Source organism: Anolis sagrei, chromosome 5 (assembly GCF_037176765.1).
Source record: "Anolis sagrei isolate rAnoSag1 chromosome 5, rAnoSag1.mat, whole genome shotgun sequence".
Lineage (NCBI taxonomy): Eukaryota > Metazoa > Chordata > Lepidosauria > Squamata > Dactyloidae > Anolis > Anolis sagrei.
In genome coordinates, this window is record NC_090025.1 from 29,856,086 (window position 1) to 29,875,060 (window position 18,975).

An 18,975-nucleotide genomic window follows, 5' to 3' on the forward strand; every position below is an offset into this window, starting at 1 on the left:
TTCTTCAGTCTCAACACCCAATGTGAGACTAATGTCGTTTCGAGGTTCTGTATAGGGGTCAATGTTTGAATGTGCGATAATTGCAGAGAGAGTAGGACTTTCAAAAACGAACATCCGCCAAAGATCTGCACATGAGAAACATTTGTGCAAAACTCATCTCAAATAATTTGTCTGATGAACAAAAGGACAACTGTGTATTGGTTTCTTTGCAACTCTGGAATCGTGTGACAAGTGACTCCGATTTTCTTCAGCAAGTGATAATTGGGAGTGGTAACTTGGTTTTTTGAGTATGATCCCACAACCAAAAGATAGAGTTCAGAGCGTCACACTTCCCAGTCACCTTATTTATTTATTTATTTATTTACTTACTTACTATATTTATATCCTGTCCTTCTCAACCCCAAAGGGGACTCAAGGCAGCTTACAGCAGAGGCAAAATTCAATGCCTTACACAATTTAACAATTAAATAATATTTTGTTAAAAATCTAAATAAGGTTAAAAGCAATTAAAACACAAATAGTACCACTTACAGCTATAAAATCATGTTATCCACAATCAAAGTTGGGCCATTCCAATGACTGTTATACATAAATCCAAGTAATCTATTGCACTGTATTAGTTGCCGAAGGCTTGGTCACAAAGCCATGTTTTCACCTTTTTTCTGAAAGTCAGGAGGGAAGGGGATGATCTAATATCATTGGGGAAGGAGTTCCATAGCCGAGGAGCCACCACTGAAAAGCCCTGTCTCTCATCCCCACCAATCGCGCCTGCGAAGGAGGCGGGCCCAAGAGAAGAGTTTCTCCAGATGATCTCAATCTCTGAGACAGTTCATAGGGGGAGATACGTTCAGACAGGTAAACTGGGCCAGAACCGTTTAGGGCTTTATAGAGTAAAGCCAGCACTTTGAATTGTGCTCAGTAGCAGATTGGCAGCCAGTGTAGCTGACACAACAGGAGGGTTGTATGCTTCCTGTGCATTGCTCCGGTGAGCAATCTGGTTGCCGCCCATTGGACCATTTGGAGCTTCCAAACAGTCTTCAAAGGCAACCTTGACCAAAGAAGGTCCAAATGAGCAAATCAAGAGTGGAATCCATGCTGATCATAAATATTTAATTCAAATTGAGTTTTTCACAAGGAGTCTGTGATACCCAGACTGACTATGAATCAAGCATTTTACTTACAGAGTTTTGGAGCATTTGAAAAACAGAGTTGTATACATTCTCCATGAAATTGCAAACATGTAGTTATTTAAAGGCATTCTCTTTACTTTTGGGACAGATCTCATATTAATAAATATCATGAAACCCTATTCTAACAAATAATATGTTACAAGAAACATTTTTTCATTCATTCATTCATTCATTCATTCATTCCCCATGACAAGTTGACAGTCCATCGAGGGGGGTTACAAGAAGTAGTGCATAACACATAGGATTAATGTTTGTTTATACTGGGGGAGAAACTCATCTAGTTTGATTTTTTGTAGATCATCATATTTCTCTACCTTATCAGCATTTTGAACAGCATTTTAATACTTGAAATGATGCTCACATTGGATTCTGAACTCCAAATAAGAACAAATATGTTTGAATAACTTCTTAAAAGTTTCATCATTAATATTCAAGAAATGCGACACTGATTTTAGGATCAGTTCCATGATGCTGAAGGTCTCCAGAGCACTAACTGCTCACAATAGAAAGATTCAGCCAATCCACATAGGAGTTTTGATTTTATATCCTTTTGGCCTCAGGCAAAGAGTTTCAATATTCTCACCAGGTTTTGAAAGTCTGTGTCTTTGTGTTACTTTCATTAGTTTAAAGGGCAATTTTTAACTATGCAAAGAGAAATGTAGGTCTTTGAATTATTGCTTGCTATAAATTTAGCCCCTGCCTGTTTTATATTGATCATGTTATGTTCTGCTTTCTTGAACATATTTTATGGGGAGGGTTGTCTTTTGCTGTGAGTACAGCTGCTAAGACTGTACTGGAAAACTAAGAAAGTATAGCGGATGACTTTCATATGTTGCATGGAGAAACTACCATAAATGTATTTCAACCAGGCGTTCACATGTGCCTACAGTATAGAAAGAAAATTCATCTGCCATTCAGGAATCATTACTATCTTTTAATCTACACAGCTGTTTTGCAAAGAACGTGAAGGACATTGCAGACCAGAATCTAAGAATCACATTTTAAGAGGTTTGAAAAGATCGCATGTCTAACATATCCATTATTTTCCAAACCTAGCTTACTTCAATACATATTTGTTTAAATGTCTTTATCTTGAGAGGCTAATAAATAAGGAATGGTTGCTAACATCTAACCGTTTTTCTTCAAGTGGTCACCTGTGAAATTTACACATATGGAGAACTACCATACATGCAATTTCACAGACACCACGAGAAAGAAGGAATGGTTGCTTACCTGTAACCGTGTTTCTTTAAGTGGTCATCTGTGAAACGTGCACATCTGGTAGTTCTCCATATGTGCAATTTCACAGAGACCATGAGGAAGAAAGTCATATTCATTTGAATAAATGAATCCATGCTCTAAAAGAGTGTTTCTCAACCTGGGGGTCAGGACCCCTGGGGGAGTAACAAGGGGGGTGTCAGAGGGGTCACCAAAGACCATCAGAAAATACAGGATTTTCTGTTGCTCATAGGGGTTCTGTGTGGGAAGTTTGGCCCAATTCTATCATTGATGGGGTTCAGTGTGCTCTTTGATTGTAAGTGAACTATAAATCCCAGCAACAACTCCCAAATGTCAAGGTCTGTTTCCCCCAAACTCCACCAGTGTTCACATTTGGACATATTGAGTATTCATGTCAAATTTGGACCAGATCCATATTGTTTGAGTCCCCAATGCTCTCTGGATGTAGGTGAACTACAACTCCAAAACTCGATCAATGCCCCACCAAACCCTTCCAGTATTTTCTGTTGGTCATGGAAGTTCTGTGTGCCAGGTTTGGTTCAATTCCATCATTGGTGGAGTTCACAATGCTCTTTGATTATAGGTGAACTATAAATCCCAGCAACTACAACTCCCTAATGACAAAATCAATCCCTCCCCCCCCCCCCCCCCCCACAAACCCACCATTATTCAAATTTGGGCATATTGGGTATTTGTGCCAAATTTGGTGCAGTGAATGAAAATACTTCCTGCATATCAGATATTTACACTATGATTCATAACAGCAGCAAAATTATAGTTATAAAGTAGCAACTAAAATAATGTTATGGTTGGGGGTCACCACAACATGAGGAACTAACTGTATCAAGGGGTTGCAGAAGGTTGAGAACTACTGCTCTAAAATAAGTATTTAGCAAAATGTAACTTGCAAGACTTTGTGCTTCAACATATCCTTCCCAGGGTTGAGATATAGTAACCTTTCAATCATCACAAAGTATGTGCCACAAATGTCCTCTTTATAAAACTATCTTCAGTCTATATGTATACAGCATAGACTAGACATAAATGAATTTCCTGTTTAGACCTAGGTCCCATCTTCCAGTTAGCTCATTATGTAGGTATATGCAAATATGTACATGTATTACAAAATTCAAAAATCCAAAACATTTCTTGTCCTTAGGATTTCAGATGTATAAATAAATTCTTTATTTTCACAATATCATAGGTTCCTAATCTTTGTTGGGAGGAAAGCAGTTTATGAAACCATGGCCCTCATTCAAATTTGTACGATTACCATTACCATATGCTGCTAATGATTTGCCCATTTTAATTTTAGCATCACACTTTGGCACTGTCTTTTTCAAAGAAAAAGAGACTGCTTTATTAAGGCTTTTGAAACAGCTTCAAAAAGTTTTATTTGAAGTCTGACTGCTCAGCTAGTCATTCTTTGGATGACTAGTTGTGTGAAGAATCATCTTCAGTGGCTACAAGGGATGGAGCCAAGCGAACAATGCTCAGTTGAAAAAATGTCATAAACAGGATGCATATCCTAGAAAGTACATCACAAACAACATTTCACAAAGCCTGAGAGCCTTTTGACCTGTTAATGAGAAGCTGCACTAAAACCAATTATCTTGAGTAGTAAAATCAGAAAAAAGGACCAATATAACTTAGCTGAGAACATTTGCTCCAGGATATCTATAATTTTCTATCCTTTGGGTCTGAACTATTGCAGTCCAGACAAAAATATGTCATCCTCTTTCCCATTACAACAAATAGAACAGAATATAATATGCAGTGCAGTGCCCTCAGGCAAAATCACAATGCTAGAATGGGTCAGAATGATAACTTATTTAAAAGACATTCCACTGAATAAAGGAAAATGTATCTCAGAGAAGCATGTCATCAACCAAAAATAAGCAAGCAATACAAGACTCCATACCCTTTCTTGGAGAAGCTCCACAACTTGCTGAATGCAGTCGTTAACATCACAGGAATCCGTTTTGAGAACCAGCTCAGGGGCTTCAGGCTTCTCATATTCTGAGTCAATACCAGTAAAACCTGCAAGAGAGACAAAGCTTAACATGCTACTCTTTTTCAGTGGGATCTTCTACTTTCTTTTATTCAGATTGATTACATAGCATTGCATTTTCCTTCTTGCTCATCTTTATACTGTATTCAATTTCCATTCTTGCTCATCTTTACACTAAGTATATAGAGCCCCAGTTTGGACTACAGACCAGTCTATTCGGGGGGGGGGGGACACTTAAACCTTCTATTTCCAGCATCTTCACTCCCCAAAGCCCCTTCCCTCATAGCACAGAAGTGTGTGACTCTTTTTAAAGTCTCTGTCATCAATGGAAGGCTGTTTGTTTGGGTTTTTTTTTAAAGTGTTGTGTAAGGATAGGAGACTGGTTGCATATCCCTCTATTACTCTTACCATTATTAGTATAAGTCAGTGATTCCGGATCTGTAGTCCACGGACCACCACTGGTCCACAAGAAGTAAAATATGGTCTGTGGCTTCACCATAACTACACTGTTGCAATGAGAGTCTCGTGAAATCCTCTTAAAGTGCTGAGGCCTATTAAATATGGTTTTCTGTAAGCGAGCAGATGACAACTACTGGATGGCATATGTTCTGTATCAGAAACTAGAGCTGATGTGGTCTATCCAAAGCAATTTTCGGAATCAGCAGCCCAAATAACCAAGCCAAATCTAAAGTTGACCAAAAACTGATTTTTAACCCTTTTGGTACTAATGTTGGAGAGTGGTCCCTGGTCAAGTGGTCATTGGTCAAGTGGTCTCTAGTCAAAAAAAGGTTGGGAACCACTGGTATAAGTACACATTGAGCATCCTTTATCCGAAGTATTTCAGATTTGGATTGTATTTATTTCTTTGAATTTTCAAATATTTGCATATATAAAAATAAAGTAACTTGGATGTCTATGCCTCTTGCCATTTCACAGAACCTTGCATCATTCTTGATCCTTTCTCTCCAGCCTTGCATCTCGTTCATTCACTATTTATGTTGAGTACAAGTTGAGAATCGAGAAGGGGGGGGGGACTATGGATTTGAGAAACTGAGGACATAAGAGACTTGATATTTGAGTAGGAAGGCAATACAGTACTGTGCAAGAGATCTCTGATAAACCTAGCAACTTCTGGCTATTACCTTGCAAATGATGCAGGAGCATCAAAGCCTCCACCACAAAACAGAAGCAGGAAGCTGGCCACACACAAAAAATAATCAGATTTTAGATCATTTAGGATTTTGGATTTCCAGATTAGGGGTACTCAACCTGTACATGCATTCCATGAGATTATTTTATGATTATTGCATTTATCAACACAGCACACAATACTAAGTTGTCTACATAAGCGACAAAGGAAATCTTAATACAAGAAGAGTATACATAATAACAAGCATATGCTCTTGGTAACCTAAAAAAGGGAAAGGAAATAGTCACACATATTGCTCAGATATTACACAGGGCACTAAATAGTACCAGGAACACTGGTATAAAATGTATTCACGTGCTAGTAATATAGAGTCAATATGTTGTTGATGTAGTCATAGTTTGGGTGTTAGACGAGAATACTGGGAGGCCAGAGTTTGAATCCATGGAAACTCACTGGGTGATCTTGGGCAAGTCACACTCTCTCAAATTCAGAGGATGTGTGTGTTAAAATAATTGCCACAAAGGTGACACTGTGACCCACCTTTAATTTCTCCAGCACGAGCTTTTTTGTAGAGGCCTTTCACATCTCTCTGCTCACAAACATACAATGGAGCATCCACAAATACTTCAAAGAAAGGCAGACTGGCCACTTCATGAATTTGCCTAGCATTGTTACGGTCCTGAAAAGCAATAAAGATTAGGGAAAGTGATAGAAATAAAGTTTTATAGCCCACAACATAGCCAACTATGTCTATCCTATACATTCACAGGGATAAGAGGCACAAGACCTCTCAAGAAGTAGAAAAAACACAAATAAATAAAATGGTAATCTGGTTGCCATGTTCTGCCAGGAGTTGCTACAAGAAATTATCATTTACAAGAAATGATCCACATTCACACAATCCATAGCATAGTCTTTCATATCAGTATCTGATACAATTGTGTCAAACAAAATTTTCTGATGTGCACAATGGCTTCTTCAGATCACAGCAAATATTTGTTCTATATTTCAAACAAACAATCAAACAAAATCACAATTTGACCATATACATACACATATCAATGGCACCAATATTATAAACGACTCCTATAGGATGCTTACCTGGGCATAAGGGGAAATAAAGCTAGTGATGCAAACTAAGCCAGCATCGGCAAACAACTTGGCAACTTCAGCAATTCGACGGACATTCTCTTCCCTGTCTTCTGGGGAGAAGCCTAGGTTCTTATTGAGGCCTTGTCTGATGTTGTCACCATCCAAGGTATAACATGGGATGCCATGACACACTAAGTACTCCTCCAATGCCATGCTGACTGTGGTCTTCCCAGCTCCAGATAGCCCTATATTAGTCCAAAACAAAAGCAAACATAGAACCTATATTCCTTAGATACCTTAATTGAGATTTTTAACCCAACTGTCAGAAATAGGGACTAAATAGGCACAGAGCCCATCTGATTTTGGAGACTAAGGACAGTCAAGCTTGGTTAGATGGCTATAGTGATAGTAACATTTTATAATGTTTTAATATATTTAATTTTGATTTCTAATTTTAATTTTAATGTATTATAATTGTATACTATGGTTAAGGCATTGAATTGTAAGCCGCCTTGAGTCCCCTTCCGGGTAGAGAAAGGCGGGATATAAATATTGTAAATAAATAAAATTAGTACATGGGGAACCACCAAAGAATTCAAGGAGCTTTATTTCAGGGGAAGGCAATGACAAACCCATATATAACCATTAATCACCTAAGAAAAAGGAACATGGGGTCAATATAAGGAGATGGGTGACTTGAAAACACTCTCTCACACACAGAGACACACACATGTGCATACAATTAATTTAACAAGTCTAGCAATACAGTTTATAAAAAAAACAGATGCACTAGCATTTTGAAATCATGAAAGCTTCCTTAATTTATCACATTTAGGAAAACAGGTACATCATCTTAATAATGTACATGTTAATGGCACTTATACTTTTAGGACTAAAGCCTGAACCGTTTTGTTTCTATAGATTTCCTATATGCTTACAGTTCTTCTCAAATGTCCCAAATTTAATACTGTGAATGTATTTTTTATAAACTAGGTTTATTCCTCTGCAGTACCTTAAAAGGTAATTAGGTACTCTCTCAAACTACTTAAAGATACTATTTTACTCACTAAATCAGTGAAATTTCTACAATGTTGGAAATATCAGTTACACTAATCATGGCAAATGTACATGTGTAGATAGAGGACAGAAAGTCAGTTTTAAAAAGTAATATATTCATATTGGGTTTTAAAAGTAATCCCCAGCAGCTATCATTGAAATTGTACCATGTTAATTTGCTTAATTACTTTTCTATTATTTGTCTTCCCAAGAGATTTGCAGGATTTTCCAGAGACAGCGCTGATGGAATCGTTCCAGGGGTTGCATGTGACGTCTGTAGACTGTCCACGTTTCGCAGGCGTATAGCAGGGTTGGGAGGACAATAGCTTTATAGACAAGCACCTTGGTATCCCTACGGATGTCCCGGTCCTCAAACACTCTCTGCTTCATTCAGAAAAATGCTGCACTCACAGAGCTCAGGCAGTGTTGTATTTTGGTGTCAATGTTGACTTTGGTGGATAGGTGGCTGCCAAGGTAGCGGAAATGGTCAACATTTTTTTATGTTATACCATTAAGCTGTATTTCTGGGATTGGAGAGGGATTGGCTGGTGACTGCTGGAAGAGCACTTTGGTTTTCTCGATGTTCAGTGACAGGCCGAGCTTCTCATATGCTTCTGTGGAGCTGTTTAGAGTGGCTTGTAGATCTTCTTCTGAATGCGCACAGACAACATTGTCATCAGTATACTGCAGTTCTATAACAGATGTTGTTGTACCCTTGGTTTTGGCTTTCAGTCTGCTGAGGTTAAACAGCTTGCCATCTGTCTGATAGATGGGAAGTTTCCCATCAACAAGGTGAAGTATCATAGCGATGAAGATGGAGAATAAAGTTGGGGCAATAACACATCCTTGTTTGACGCCTGATTCCACCTTAAATGGGTCACTTTGGGTATTTATGTATTTAGTATCTCTCCATACTGCCACCATTTTAAAATGTCAGAGAGAAAATGCAGTCATGAAAAATTAAATGCAGTGGACTTGCCAGCAGTGAAACTGTACCTGTTAGCCAGACTGTGCAGCCCCGAAAACCACTTCTGGTCCCGACTACCTGGCCCCTCTTATTTCGACTGACATGATGGGCTTGATAGGTGACATTGGTAGCTCTTTGCATCCCCTAAAAAACAATTGAGAAAGGAAATTTTTAATTTTGATCAGAACCACTTAACAAAAACTAGTCAACTGTAAATCAGGCATAAAAATTGGAATAAGCAAGTGAACAGAATACTCTGCTGCAGAAGCATGCAAAAGTCAAACAAACTAACAATGCAACTATAATTCACTTGACCTGATATTCAAGGACATAGCTATGTTAGTCTGGAATATCAATATGCAAAGGGATCTTTGTAGCACCTTAGAGACTAACTGAGAAAATTAAGTTAGTAGCATAAACTTTCATAAACTAAGTCTATATCTACAGATGTGTGCAATGAAGTCTCTCCATGTATCTGAAGAAACAGACTAAGGGTTCATCTACACTGTAGAAGTAATGCAATTTGACACCACTTTGACTGCCATGCTCAATATTATGGAATCTTGGAATTGCAGTCTGGTGGGACAGAAGCACTGTTTGGCAAAACATCTTTTAAAACTCCAACTCCCATGTTTTAGGATTTTAATCTGTTATTATTTAATAAGTGGCCAGTATTTATAATATTTAAATGCAATCATTGAGTTTTTTCATAATATAGTTTCAGGCTAAAAAAATATGAAGTAGTAAGCTAGAATAATGAGTTTCTTTTTAAGTCCATTCAGTCTTCTACGACATGCCTGGCCAAGTTAGCAAAGGCAAAGTTTTAAGGCTACAGAAGCTCATCCACCAGGATTTTTCTACTGATCTAAAATTCTACTAGTCATTCAGTATGCGAAGGCATGGACAACAGAGTCAGATAATATTAACAACAACAACAACAACAACAACACTGTATTTATATTCCGCTCTATCTCCCCAAGGGGACTCAGAGAGGATTACAACATACACAGATATTCAATGCCTTTAATACAGTGGAATAACAATGACATACAAATACAAGGAACAAAGGTAAAGGCTTCCCCTTTCATGTCTGGCTTTCTGAAGGTGGTGCTCAACTGGCCATGGGGAGGTGCTCTTGTTCCAGTTTGAAGCTTGTTGTCTGCAGACACCTCCTGGTCATGATGCCGGCATGGCTGCGTAGACACCTTTATTACCTTCCCGCTGAAGTGGTACCTATTGATCTAATCACATTTGCATGTTTTCAAACTGCTAGGTTGGCAGGAGCTATGGCTAACAGCGGGAGCTCACCCTGACCCGTGGCTTCGAACTGCCAACCGTTAGGTCAGCAGATTCAACAGTTCAACCTGCTGCACTACTGCGGCCCCTTAAAGCAATGACTGAATACCGTTAAAATTAAATCTGTTGCCATGTCCTCTTTAATATTACACAAAGGTATGATAAAAAATCAATTACACATCACAGAGTTACAGAGATGCATTATTTTCCATGCTAACTATTTGACAAGCTATCACTAAGTAAGGATTCACTTGATGCCACGCCTCTTTTTCATTTCCTACTTACATGTGCAATGAAAGGTAAAGGTTTTTCCTTAACCATGTCTAGTTGTGTCCAACTCTGGAAGGGTGATGCTCATCTCAATTTCTAAGCCAAAGAGGCAGCATTGTTCATAGACACCTCCTAGGTCATGTGGCCAGCATGACTGCATGGAGCACTGTTACCTTCCCGTCGGAGCGGTACCCATTGATCTACTCACATTTGTATGTTTTCAATCTTCTAGGTTGGCAGAAGCCGGGCCTAACAGCAGGGGCTCACCATGCTCCCCAGATTCAAACCGCTAACCTTTCGGTCAGCAAGTTCAGCAGCTCAGCAGTTTAACCTGTTGCACCACCAGGGGGGCAAATGTGCAATAGATCCTTATAATAAGAGAGTGGGAAAACATACCCCAAATAATTATATTACTTTAGAACTTGTTAATGTTAACGAATAGCATTAACTTTCCTCACCTTTCCCTGTCCCTTATCAGGGACAGGGAGAGAGGGGACATGCAGATTGAAAGCAGTATCTTGAGCCATTCATTTTGCTCAGGCTTCTCATGCACAATCTCCAGCCTGAAACATACAAACCACTAGAAAAATAATACAATCAGGCTTTCCCCAACATAGTACTTATCAGATGTTCAGAACTATACTATTATTATCTCCAGCCAGCAGGAGAGGATACTTGAATTAACAGCAAAGTACACAAAGTACTTTACAGGCTCGCATTTCACCCCATTTTTTCCAAAGGTTCCTAATATTTCAATGCACAAAGACACCAACAGTATATTAGTTTGCAGAAGATAGTTTCACAATTGAGCATAAGACACATATGACATCTGTTCATTGTAAAGTCAAAGGTTTCCAATCTAAATCTCAGCTCAAAATGAAAAATCCCAGTAACTTCTGATAAAAACCTAGCTTATTACATTTTCATCCTACCCTTCACCAAGTAAGATAACGACATGTACTTTTTAAATTCGGTTTTCAATTGTTCGCTTTTGTGTGTATGTATGTGTGTGTCAGCAGTGACTTGAGAACTACAAGTCACTTCTGGTGTGACAGAATTGTCCATCTGCAAGGCCGTTGCACAGAAGACGCCTGGATGTTTTGATGTTTCACCATCCTTGTGGGAGGCTTCTCTCATGTCCCCGCATGGGGAGATGGAGCTGACAGAGGGAGCTCATCCTTGCTCTCCCCAGATTTGAACCTTCAACCTTCCAGCACAACGGTTTAACCATTGCGCCACCAGAGGCTCCAATTCTTCAGCTACACTGCATGAAGTCATATACGGGAGAATGTCAAAGAACAATGAGTCCCTCTGCATTTTTGCTACAACAATTTTCAGCATTTTCTGAGGACCACAGATATGATGTTATGGCCACCATATTGATATCTAGAAATGATACCATGTCACTTGACTTTGCCATTGCCATGATAATGATAGAGGTCAATATCTTAGTATGGTATTGTACATAATGGAATCTAAGTATCCAGATTTTTTGTATCTACGGTGGGTCCTAGAACCCAACCCCAGCAGATATCAAGGACTCACTGTATCTTCCTTGAGAAATTCCAACCAGAAGTCAGAACTAATACAGGCTTACAACTCAGACATACATACACACAACCCACCTAATACAAAGGCAATCTTGCTCACGAGCAGTATATTATCAGAATATGTGATTTCAATCATGTAACTCAACATCTACAGAACTTTTTGGCACAACAATTTTGTTATGGAACATTATGATCTATATAGTAACAAGAACAATAAACATGTAATCTTAAATCTTAGCTTTCCCATGCCGAATAAATCATTATGATTGCCAGCCAAAGTGTTACATTTCAGAAGATTGAACAATTCATTTATAAAGAAGTTGGAGATATTCCAGTAAATTACCCGCTTAAATGACCGAGTCTTGACTTCAGAGAACATTTACCTCTGTGACAAGAGGCACAATCAATCAGCTCTTTCTAATCTAATAACATACTTGAAAACAATTTTTGTTCACAGGGAACAAGATGTAACTACAGATGATTTCAGGTTACTTAGGTTCCATCTACACTGCCATATAATGCAGTTTCAGAATGCAGTTTAACTGGATAACATAAATTCACCCTGCCATATAATAAAGTTCAGTGATGTTAAACTGCATTCTGAAACAGCATTATATGGCACTGTAGATGGGCCTCAGAGAGGAGAAATATATTTCAGTCACTATAGATAAGCATTTCTCAACCTAGGGGTCAGGACCCCTGAGGGCAGTGAGGGGGTTTCAGAGGGGTCACCAAAGACCATTGGAAACATATATTTCTGCCAACTCCTTTGGCAGAGAAGGCTGAAGATCTCTCCACCTGTCCTTCTCTTCCTTTTTGGAAACAGAGGGTGAATCCTCCCACAAAAAGCCTTCCTCCTGCTGTGATTGCCTGACCTCTCTGCCAAGGAGAGGGCTGCTTTTGAGACTCCAGTGGGGAGGTGAGAGCAAGCGTGGTTGGCGTATGGCAGCATGGTGTGAGGTAGAGCATGTGAGGTTGGAGGGAGGCTCGTGCCAGCAAGTCCTTTCAAGACATGGGGGTTCTGTGTGGGAAGTTTGGCCCAATTCTATTGTTGGTGGGGTTTAGAATGCTCTTTGATTGTAGGTGAACTATAAATCCCAGCAACTACAACACCCAAATATCAAGGTCTATTTTCCCCAAACTCCACCAGTATTCACATTTGGGCATACTGAGCATTCATGCCAAGTTTGGTCCAAATCTATCGTTGTTTGAGCCCACACTGTTCTTTGGATGTAAGTGAACTACAAATCCAAAACACAAGGTCAATGCCCACCAAACCCTTCCAGTATTTTCTGTTGGTTATGGCAGTTCTGTGTGCCAAGTTTGGTTCAATTCCATCATTGGTGGAGTTCAGAATGCTCTTTGATTGTAGGTGAACTATAAATACCAACAACTGCAACTCCAAAATGACAAAATCAATCCCCACCCAACCCCACCAGTATTCAAATTTGGGTGTATCAGGTATTTTTGCCAAATTTGGTCCAGTGAATGAAAATACATCCTGTATATTGGATATTTATGTTACGATTCATAACAGAGCAAAATTACAGTTATGAAGTAGCAAAGAAAATCATTTTAAGGTTGCATGTCACCACAACATGAGGAACTGTATTAAAGGGTGGGAGCATTAGGAAGATTGAGAAACACTGCTAACAATAAAGAAGAAATCAGCCTTACAGAATAAAAATTCATAAAATCAGAGGGAAAAAATCAATAGATGTTAAAAAATGAACATACAATACCATGACATTGAAATAAGCAATGTGAACAAATTAAAGTTTTAGATGAAGTTAAAGATGAATTTATAGTATCAGATACTGGATTAAAACATCAGATGAATCTAGCCAATATATACTAGTTTTGAAACACATTAAATTAGTTAAATTTTGCCTTTATGTACAATTAGATTTGTTCATAAATATGGTCCTAATTTTCTAGCAATTTGACATAAGATTGAGAATGGAAAACTTATGAGATTCCTGAAAACCTAATGCAGAGTGAGGAATACTGATCCAGAATCCAAGAGATATGAGACTTTCTTACACTACACATTTATTTCACAGTGATTCTACTTTAGCGGTGCTGGTTCCATCCTATGGATTCCAGGTACTTATTTATTTATTTATTTATTTGCTTCATTTATATACCGCTCTTCTCAGCCCTCAGGCAACTCAGTTGTAGTTTATGGAGAGGTATGGAAAATTCTCAGTTGGTGAGGTCTAGTGCCTCATCGCACAAAAACATAATTCGAGATTCCACAGGATGTAAACAGGAAGCAGAAGTGGAATCATGGTGCTATAATTATATAGCTTGAAAGGTCCTCTGGTCCTTGAAAACGGAAAAGAAAAAATTAAACCAAGGACCAGCATACTCTTTGGAATCGTGATATTTTAAAACCTATTACATGTCAAAAATATGAACCTGGAAAAAATAGATCTATGTAAATAAAAATGAAAGCAGTCTCCAAAATATATATGGCTCTGAGAGAAATGAAATATCTGAAAAACAGTAACAAATATGATTTAGACCTGTTCAAAAACCTGTGGAAGAACCAACTCTAAGGGGACATCTAATGAACTGTAAAAATAAATGAAGCAAAAATAAATGAATCTAAATATAAAGTTTGCTTATCCATGTACTTCAGGAAAGTGAACTAGTTTTCAGCACACACAAAACACTGAGCACTTGTACATAAGAGAACTGAAGCCAGGATGGATGTCAGTAGAGAACAAATTCCTTGCTCAAAGTTATGCCCCAAAGGTTCCAGAGCAAGCAAAAATATAGTAACAAAGTCCAGAACAAAACAACATTAAACATTAAATGAAAAAAGAATTAAGAATCAGAAAGTAAATATCTCATTTTCTTAGCCACCCATGTAGACAATTTTGAATTCTAGAGTACTTTGGATTTCAGAATTCCAAATAATGAATGCTCAACCTGTATACAATTAGCTAAAGTTAATCTTAAATTATCTAATTAATAAGTCTTTCATGTAGAGGTCAATTTACCTTTATATTCCCTTAGGGGATCCCTTCATATTAATAGGCAGAAGTGGACCTAGTTTGCAGTAGCTAAGGACAACACAATAAAAGCTTTCTCTACCAGCTACCTATTTAAACCAGAAGCATTTATGTGATACAAAAGCAGTTATCAACAGGAAAGGCACCAGCAATAAATCAAAATGTCAAAGTTTGAAACCAGTTGATTGTGTTCTTTTTGAACTATTATTTGGCTGAACCTTCAAGCAGCTCAACTCTGAACTTTCATTTACTTCGATTTGAAAAGGTTTTGAAACCATCTTAGATACTACTACAAGATATAAAAACATATACATTATACAAAAACATCTCTACTATTTCATATCTGGGAACTGAAACAGGTTTATCATACACTCCCAGGGTGCTTCCAGACAGCACCAAGTTGCGGATTTAATAGGTAAGACAAAAAACCCAGCTCCGCACACAGATTTGTTGGTCCCAGGATTTGTGACTGCAACATCTGGTCTTTATGTCGTGATCCAGGATTTAGAAGCCCACAAGATGGCCATTGTGGGATGTCTGCCAAACACTCTGGCAGCATAATAATAATAATAATAATAATAATAATAATAATAATAATAATGCTCTGATGCAAATATTCACATCGTTCATATGGGTTTTGTTCCTGGGTTATAAATGTCTGTTCCTCATTGGTTCTATCATAAAAAATCTGGTGAAAGTTGATTACAGGGCAAAAACTTTGTCATGGCAAGAGGGACATCGCTATCCACCCATTTATCAGTTTGTGACATTTTGCCATGTACTTAACTCTCCCCATATTTTTACAATAGAAGCAATGAGGAACCAACATTTGTAATACGGGAACAAACCAACATAAAAAAATGCTGTATTTTCTGAGTGCAGGGACATACTGAGATTCAAAGATCCAAATCTTCTGGCCAAGACGGAGATATTCCCACACTTTTTAATCTCATGTTTTTTGGGCTTTGTAGCAATTCCTCCCACGTTTTCAGCTGATGTCTTCTAGTCACCCTCCATCTTGAACAAGGAGCTCCTGGGATAAAGGCACTGTGTGGATGCTCCACCACCACCCCAGCCAACCTTGAAACAATGTTGCTGAGACAGTGGTCACAAGTTATCCCTTCCTACTTATGTTTCAGTGGGCTATGCAATACAAAGTTACAATTACATCTGGTCAATAATTAAAAGAATGAAAAATAAGAGGCACTGTTGCGCATTGGTTTCTATATGGATTCAGATCAACTTTAAGGCAGCTGCCATGCTGAAAAGCTGGTGCCATGTTTCAACATTACCATCATTGCCATGTTCCTTTATTGATCTTTCTTTCCCAGTATTTAAAATGCCTAAAGTGGTAGCTTTGTTTTGCTAAGTTCCTTTAGCAAAACAAGTAAGACTACCTTCTATCCAATATTACACAAGATTTATATATCAGGACAGTACACATCCTTGCCTAATATTAGAATTCCTGATGTCTTTTAATGTGTAATCTGGTTTTCATCTTTATTTACAAACAAACACACATATTACTATATCCAGTGATGTGTCTCTACCCCTCCCCCCACCATTTTATATTAATATACCAGCCATATCCTTAGGTCATGATGCAGAAGTAATTTTTTACACTTCTTTCTTTCTCTTGCATGGTTGAAGTCCAAGACTACTGAGAGCTTTCCTTTCTTTCTTCAACTAACAACAATTAGATGTGCAAACGCTGAACCAGGATTACTATTAGTAGAGTTTCATTTGAACAACCTGCATCACAACCCAGTTTGAATTTGGATTATTTGAAGCAGTCCATAATTTAAACAAACCACAATTTATTAAGTTCAGAAACAAAATGACACACTGTAGTTAACCTGAATGAGAAACAAAAGCTTCAGAATTCGTCATTGCAGCTGCACTTGGTTACATGCCTTGGTTGTTACAACATTTGGATGACCGTGATGCACTTTACATGAATGACTTTGGAAACTATTCAGAAACTTCAGCAGGTAAAAAATATTGTAACCAGAGTCCTGCTGGGACCAGTTAAAGGGAATATAACTCCCTTGTTGACACACTTTCACATGGCAGAGGAATCAAATTATTAAGTAAATTTGTAATGCTCAAGGACATTGTGGAAGAATTGTGTGGAAGGTTAAAACTATATTCATATGCTGTTCCCTATGGTGCCAGGCTTGCTTTGCTTTATGAAAACTCTAAAGCAAAAGTAGGAAAGATGCTGCTGGGATGCAATTCCAGGGATGTAACAGTATTTGTTATGATAGCTGGAGGTGTTGGGAGTTGCACTCCATCAACCAGAGGGAGGCTTGAATCCCAGCTATACTTCAGTCAGATTATCAATTTAAGTTTTATTATTAGCATATGAAATTTTAAAAAACTGACATCAGGATCACTCCTGCTGGTCTTCCTAGCTGTTCTCTAGAGCTAGCAGCACAGAATTGTGGCTAGGTACTAAGAACAAGTGTATATGAAGCCGAATGTATATGAAGCTGAAAACTTGGTATGTGCATGTTGCCAAGCATACCCAGACTTTAAGAAACAAATCTCCATGAGAAGCCAGAATAATAATAATCACTTTATTCTTATATCCTGCCACCATCTGCACAAGTGCCTAAAAACAAATATAAAAATGAAGCACAATATAAAATACAGCAAAATAAAACACATATGCATATAAAAACATCAACTCAGACTCAATAAAACTAAGGTCATCAACCAGTGGTGATAAGCTGATGTAAACATGGTCAAGCTGTAAACAACAGGAATGAAATAAGTGCAAGCTGCAGTAATGGAGAGAGAGCATAGGATAAAGTACCAGGATGTGAGACTACTGCACAGAACAACTAAGGACTAAGCATTCTCAAAAGCTTGTTTGAAAAGCCACGTCTTCGAAACCCTACGAAAGGAGGACAGTGTGGGGGTCTGTCTAATCTCCCTGGGGAAGGCGTTCCAAAGCCGGGGGTCCACCACCAAGAAGGCCCTCTCCCTTGTCCCCACCAGCCATGCTTGTGATGGTGGCGAGACGAAGAGGACAGACTCCTGGCAGACCTTAGAGCCCACGCTGGTTCATAGGGGGAATGCAGTCACGAAGATAGTTAGGACCCGAGTTGTTTAGGGCTTTATAGGTGATAACCTGCACTTTGAATTGGGACTGGAAATTTATCGGCAGCCAATGGAGCTGCTTTAATAGGGGAATTGTGTGCTCCCTATATCTAGCTCCAGTTAGTAGCCTGGCTGCCAGTCTTTGCACCAATTTCATTTTCTGAGCTGTCTTCAAAGGTTCCCCCTCATAGAGTGCATTGGTATAATCCAATGCAGATGTAACTAAAGCATGGACCACTGTGCCAAGTCAGGCTTTTTGAAGTATGGTAGGAGCCGGCACACAAGCTTTAACAGTGAAAAGGGCCTCCCAGCCACTGCCGGCACCTGAGCTTCAAGCATCAGCGCTGAGTTCAGGAGGACCCTCCGAGCTGTGTCATCAGGGGGAGTGTAACCCCATCGAGCACAGCTTGCCACTCTATACCCTGACTGGCCTCACGGCTGACTAGGAGAACCTCAGTCTTGTCTGGATACAGCTTTAGTCTAGTCCATCCAGTCCATCACAGCTACCATGCACTGGGCCAGGATCCGGGGGTCTTCGGTGGCAAGGAGGAATAGAGTTGTGTGTCATCAAAGCATTTCCTCATTTTCTTTTTTATTTCCTTGAATCAGTTAATTCTAATAACTGCTCTCAGAGAGGAAAACTTCAGAGATACACCTTCCAAGTAATAAAAAACAAAGTCTTCAAAAAGTGGAAAAGTTTCTTGAGGTTCAATGAAATATACTGTTGTACGTGGATTTAAAAAAACAAACATCTGAAGTTCTCACGTGCAAAAGCATATGTAGTTAATATGATTTTCTTGTGACTTAACAAAAGTAGATGGTTGCTACACATGATAAAAACAATGATCAAACTGAAGTTTTAGGGTAGGAGTACTCAAACATAACAAATATTACAACATTATAAGGACATATATGCCTCAGACTGCATAGACAATGGCTTCAATCTCAAAATACTGCACAACAAACTCGGCCTCCCCAAGAACCCTGACTTGTTGGTAATGTAAGTTTACTGCTTCATGTTTTGCTCCA

The 18,975-nt window shown here is 38.6% G+C and overlaps 1 protein-coding gene across 1 annotated transcript in view; it reads right to left on the reverse strand.

The window, feature by feature from the left end:
• Positions 1-18,975, reverse strand: part of PAPSS1 (3'-phosphoadenosine 5'-phosphosulfate synthase 1) — a 66,814-nt gene that overhangs the window by 39,088 nt on the left and 8,751 nt on the right. The window contains exons 2-5 of the mRNA XM_060779121.2: positions 8,735-8,849; positions 6,692-6,927; positions 6,131-6,269; positions 4,351-4,469 (exon numbers count right to left, since the gene is read on the reverse strand). Coding sequence (XP_060635104.2) covers positions 4,351-4,469; positions 6,131-6,269; positions 6,692-6,927; positions 8,735-8,849 — 609 coding nt within the window. The remainder of the gene's footprint in view (positions 1-4,350; positions 4,470-6,130; positions 6,270-6,691; positions 6,928-8,734; positions 8,850-18,975) is intronic.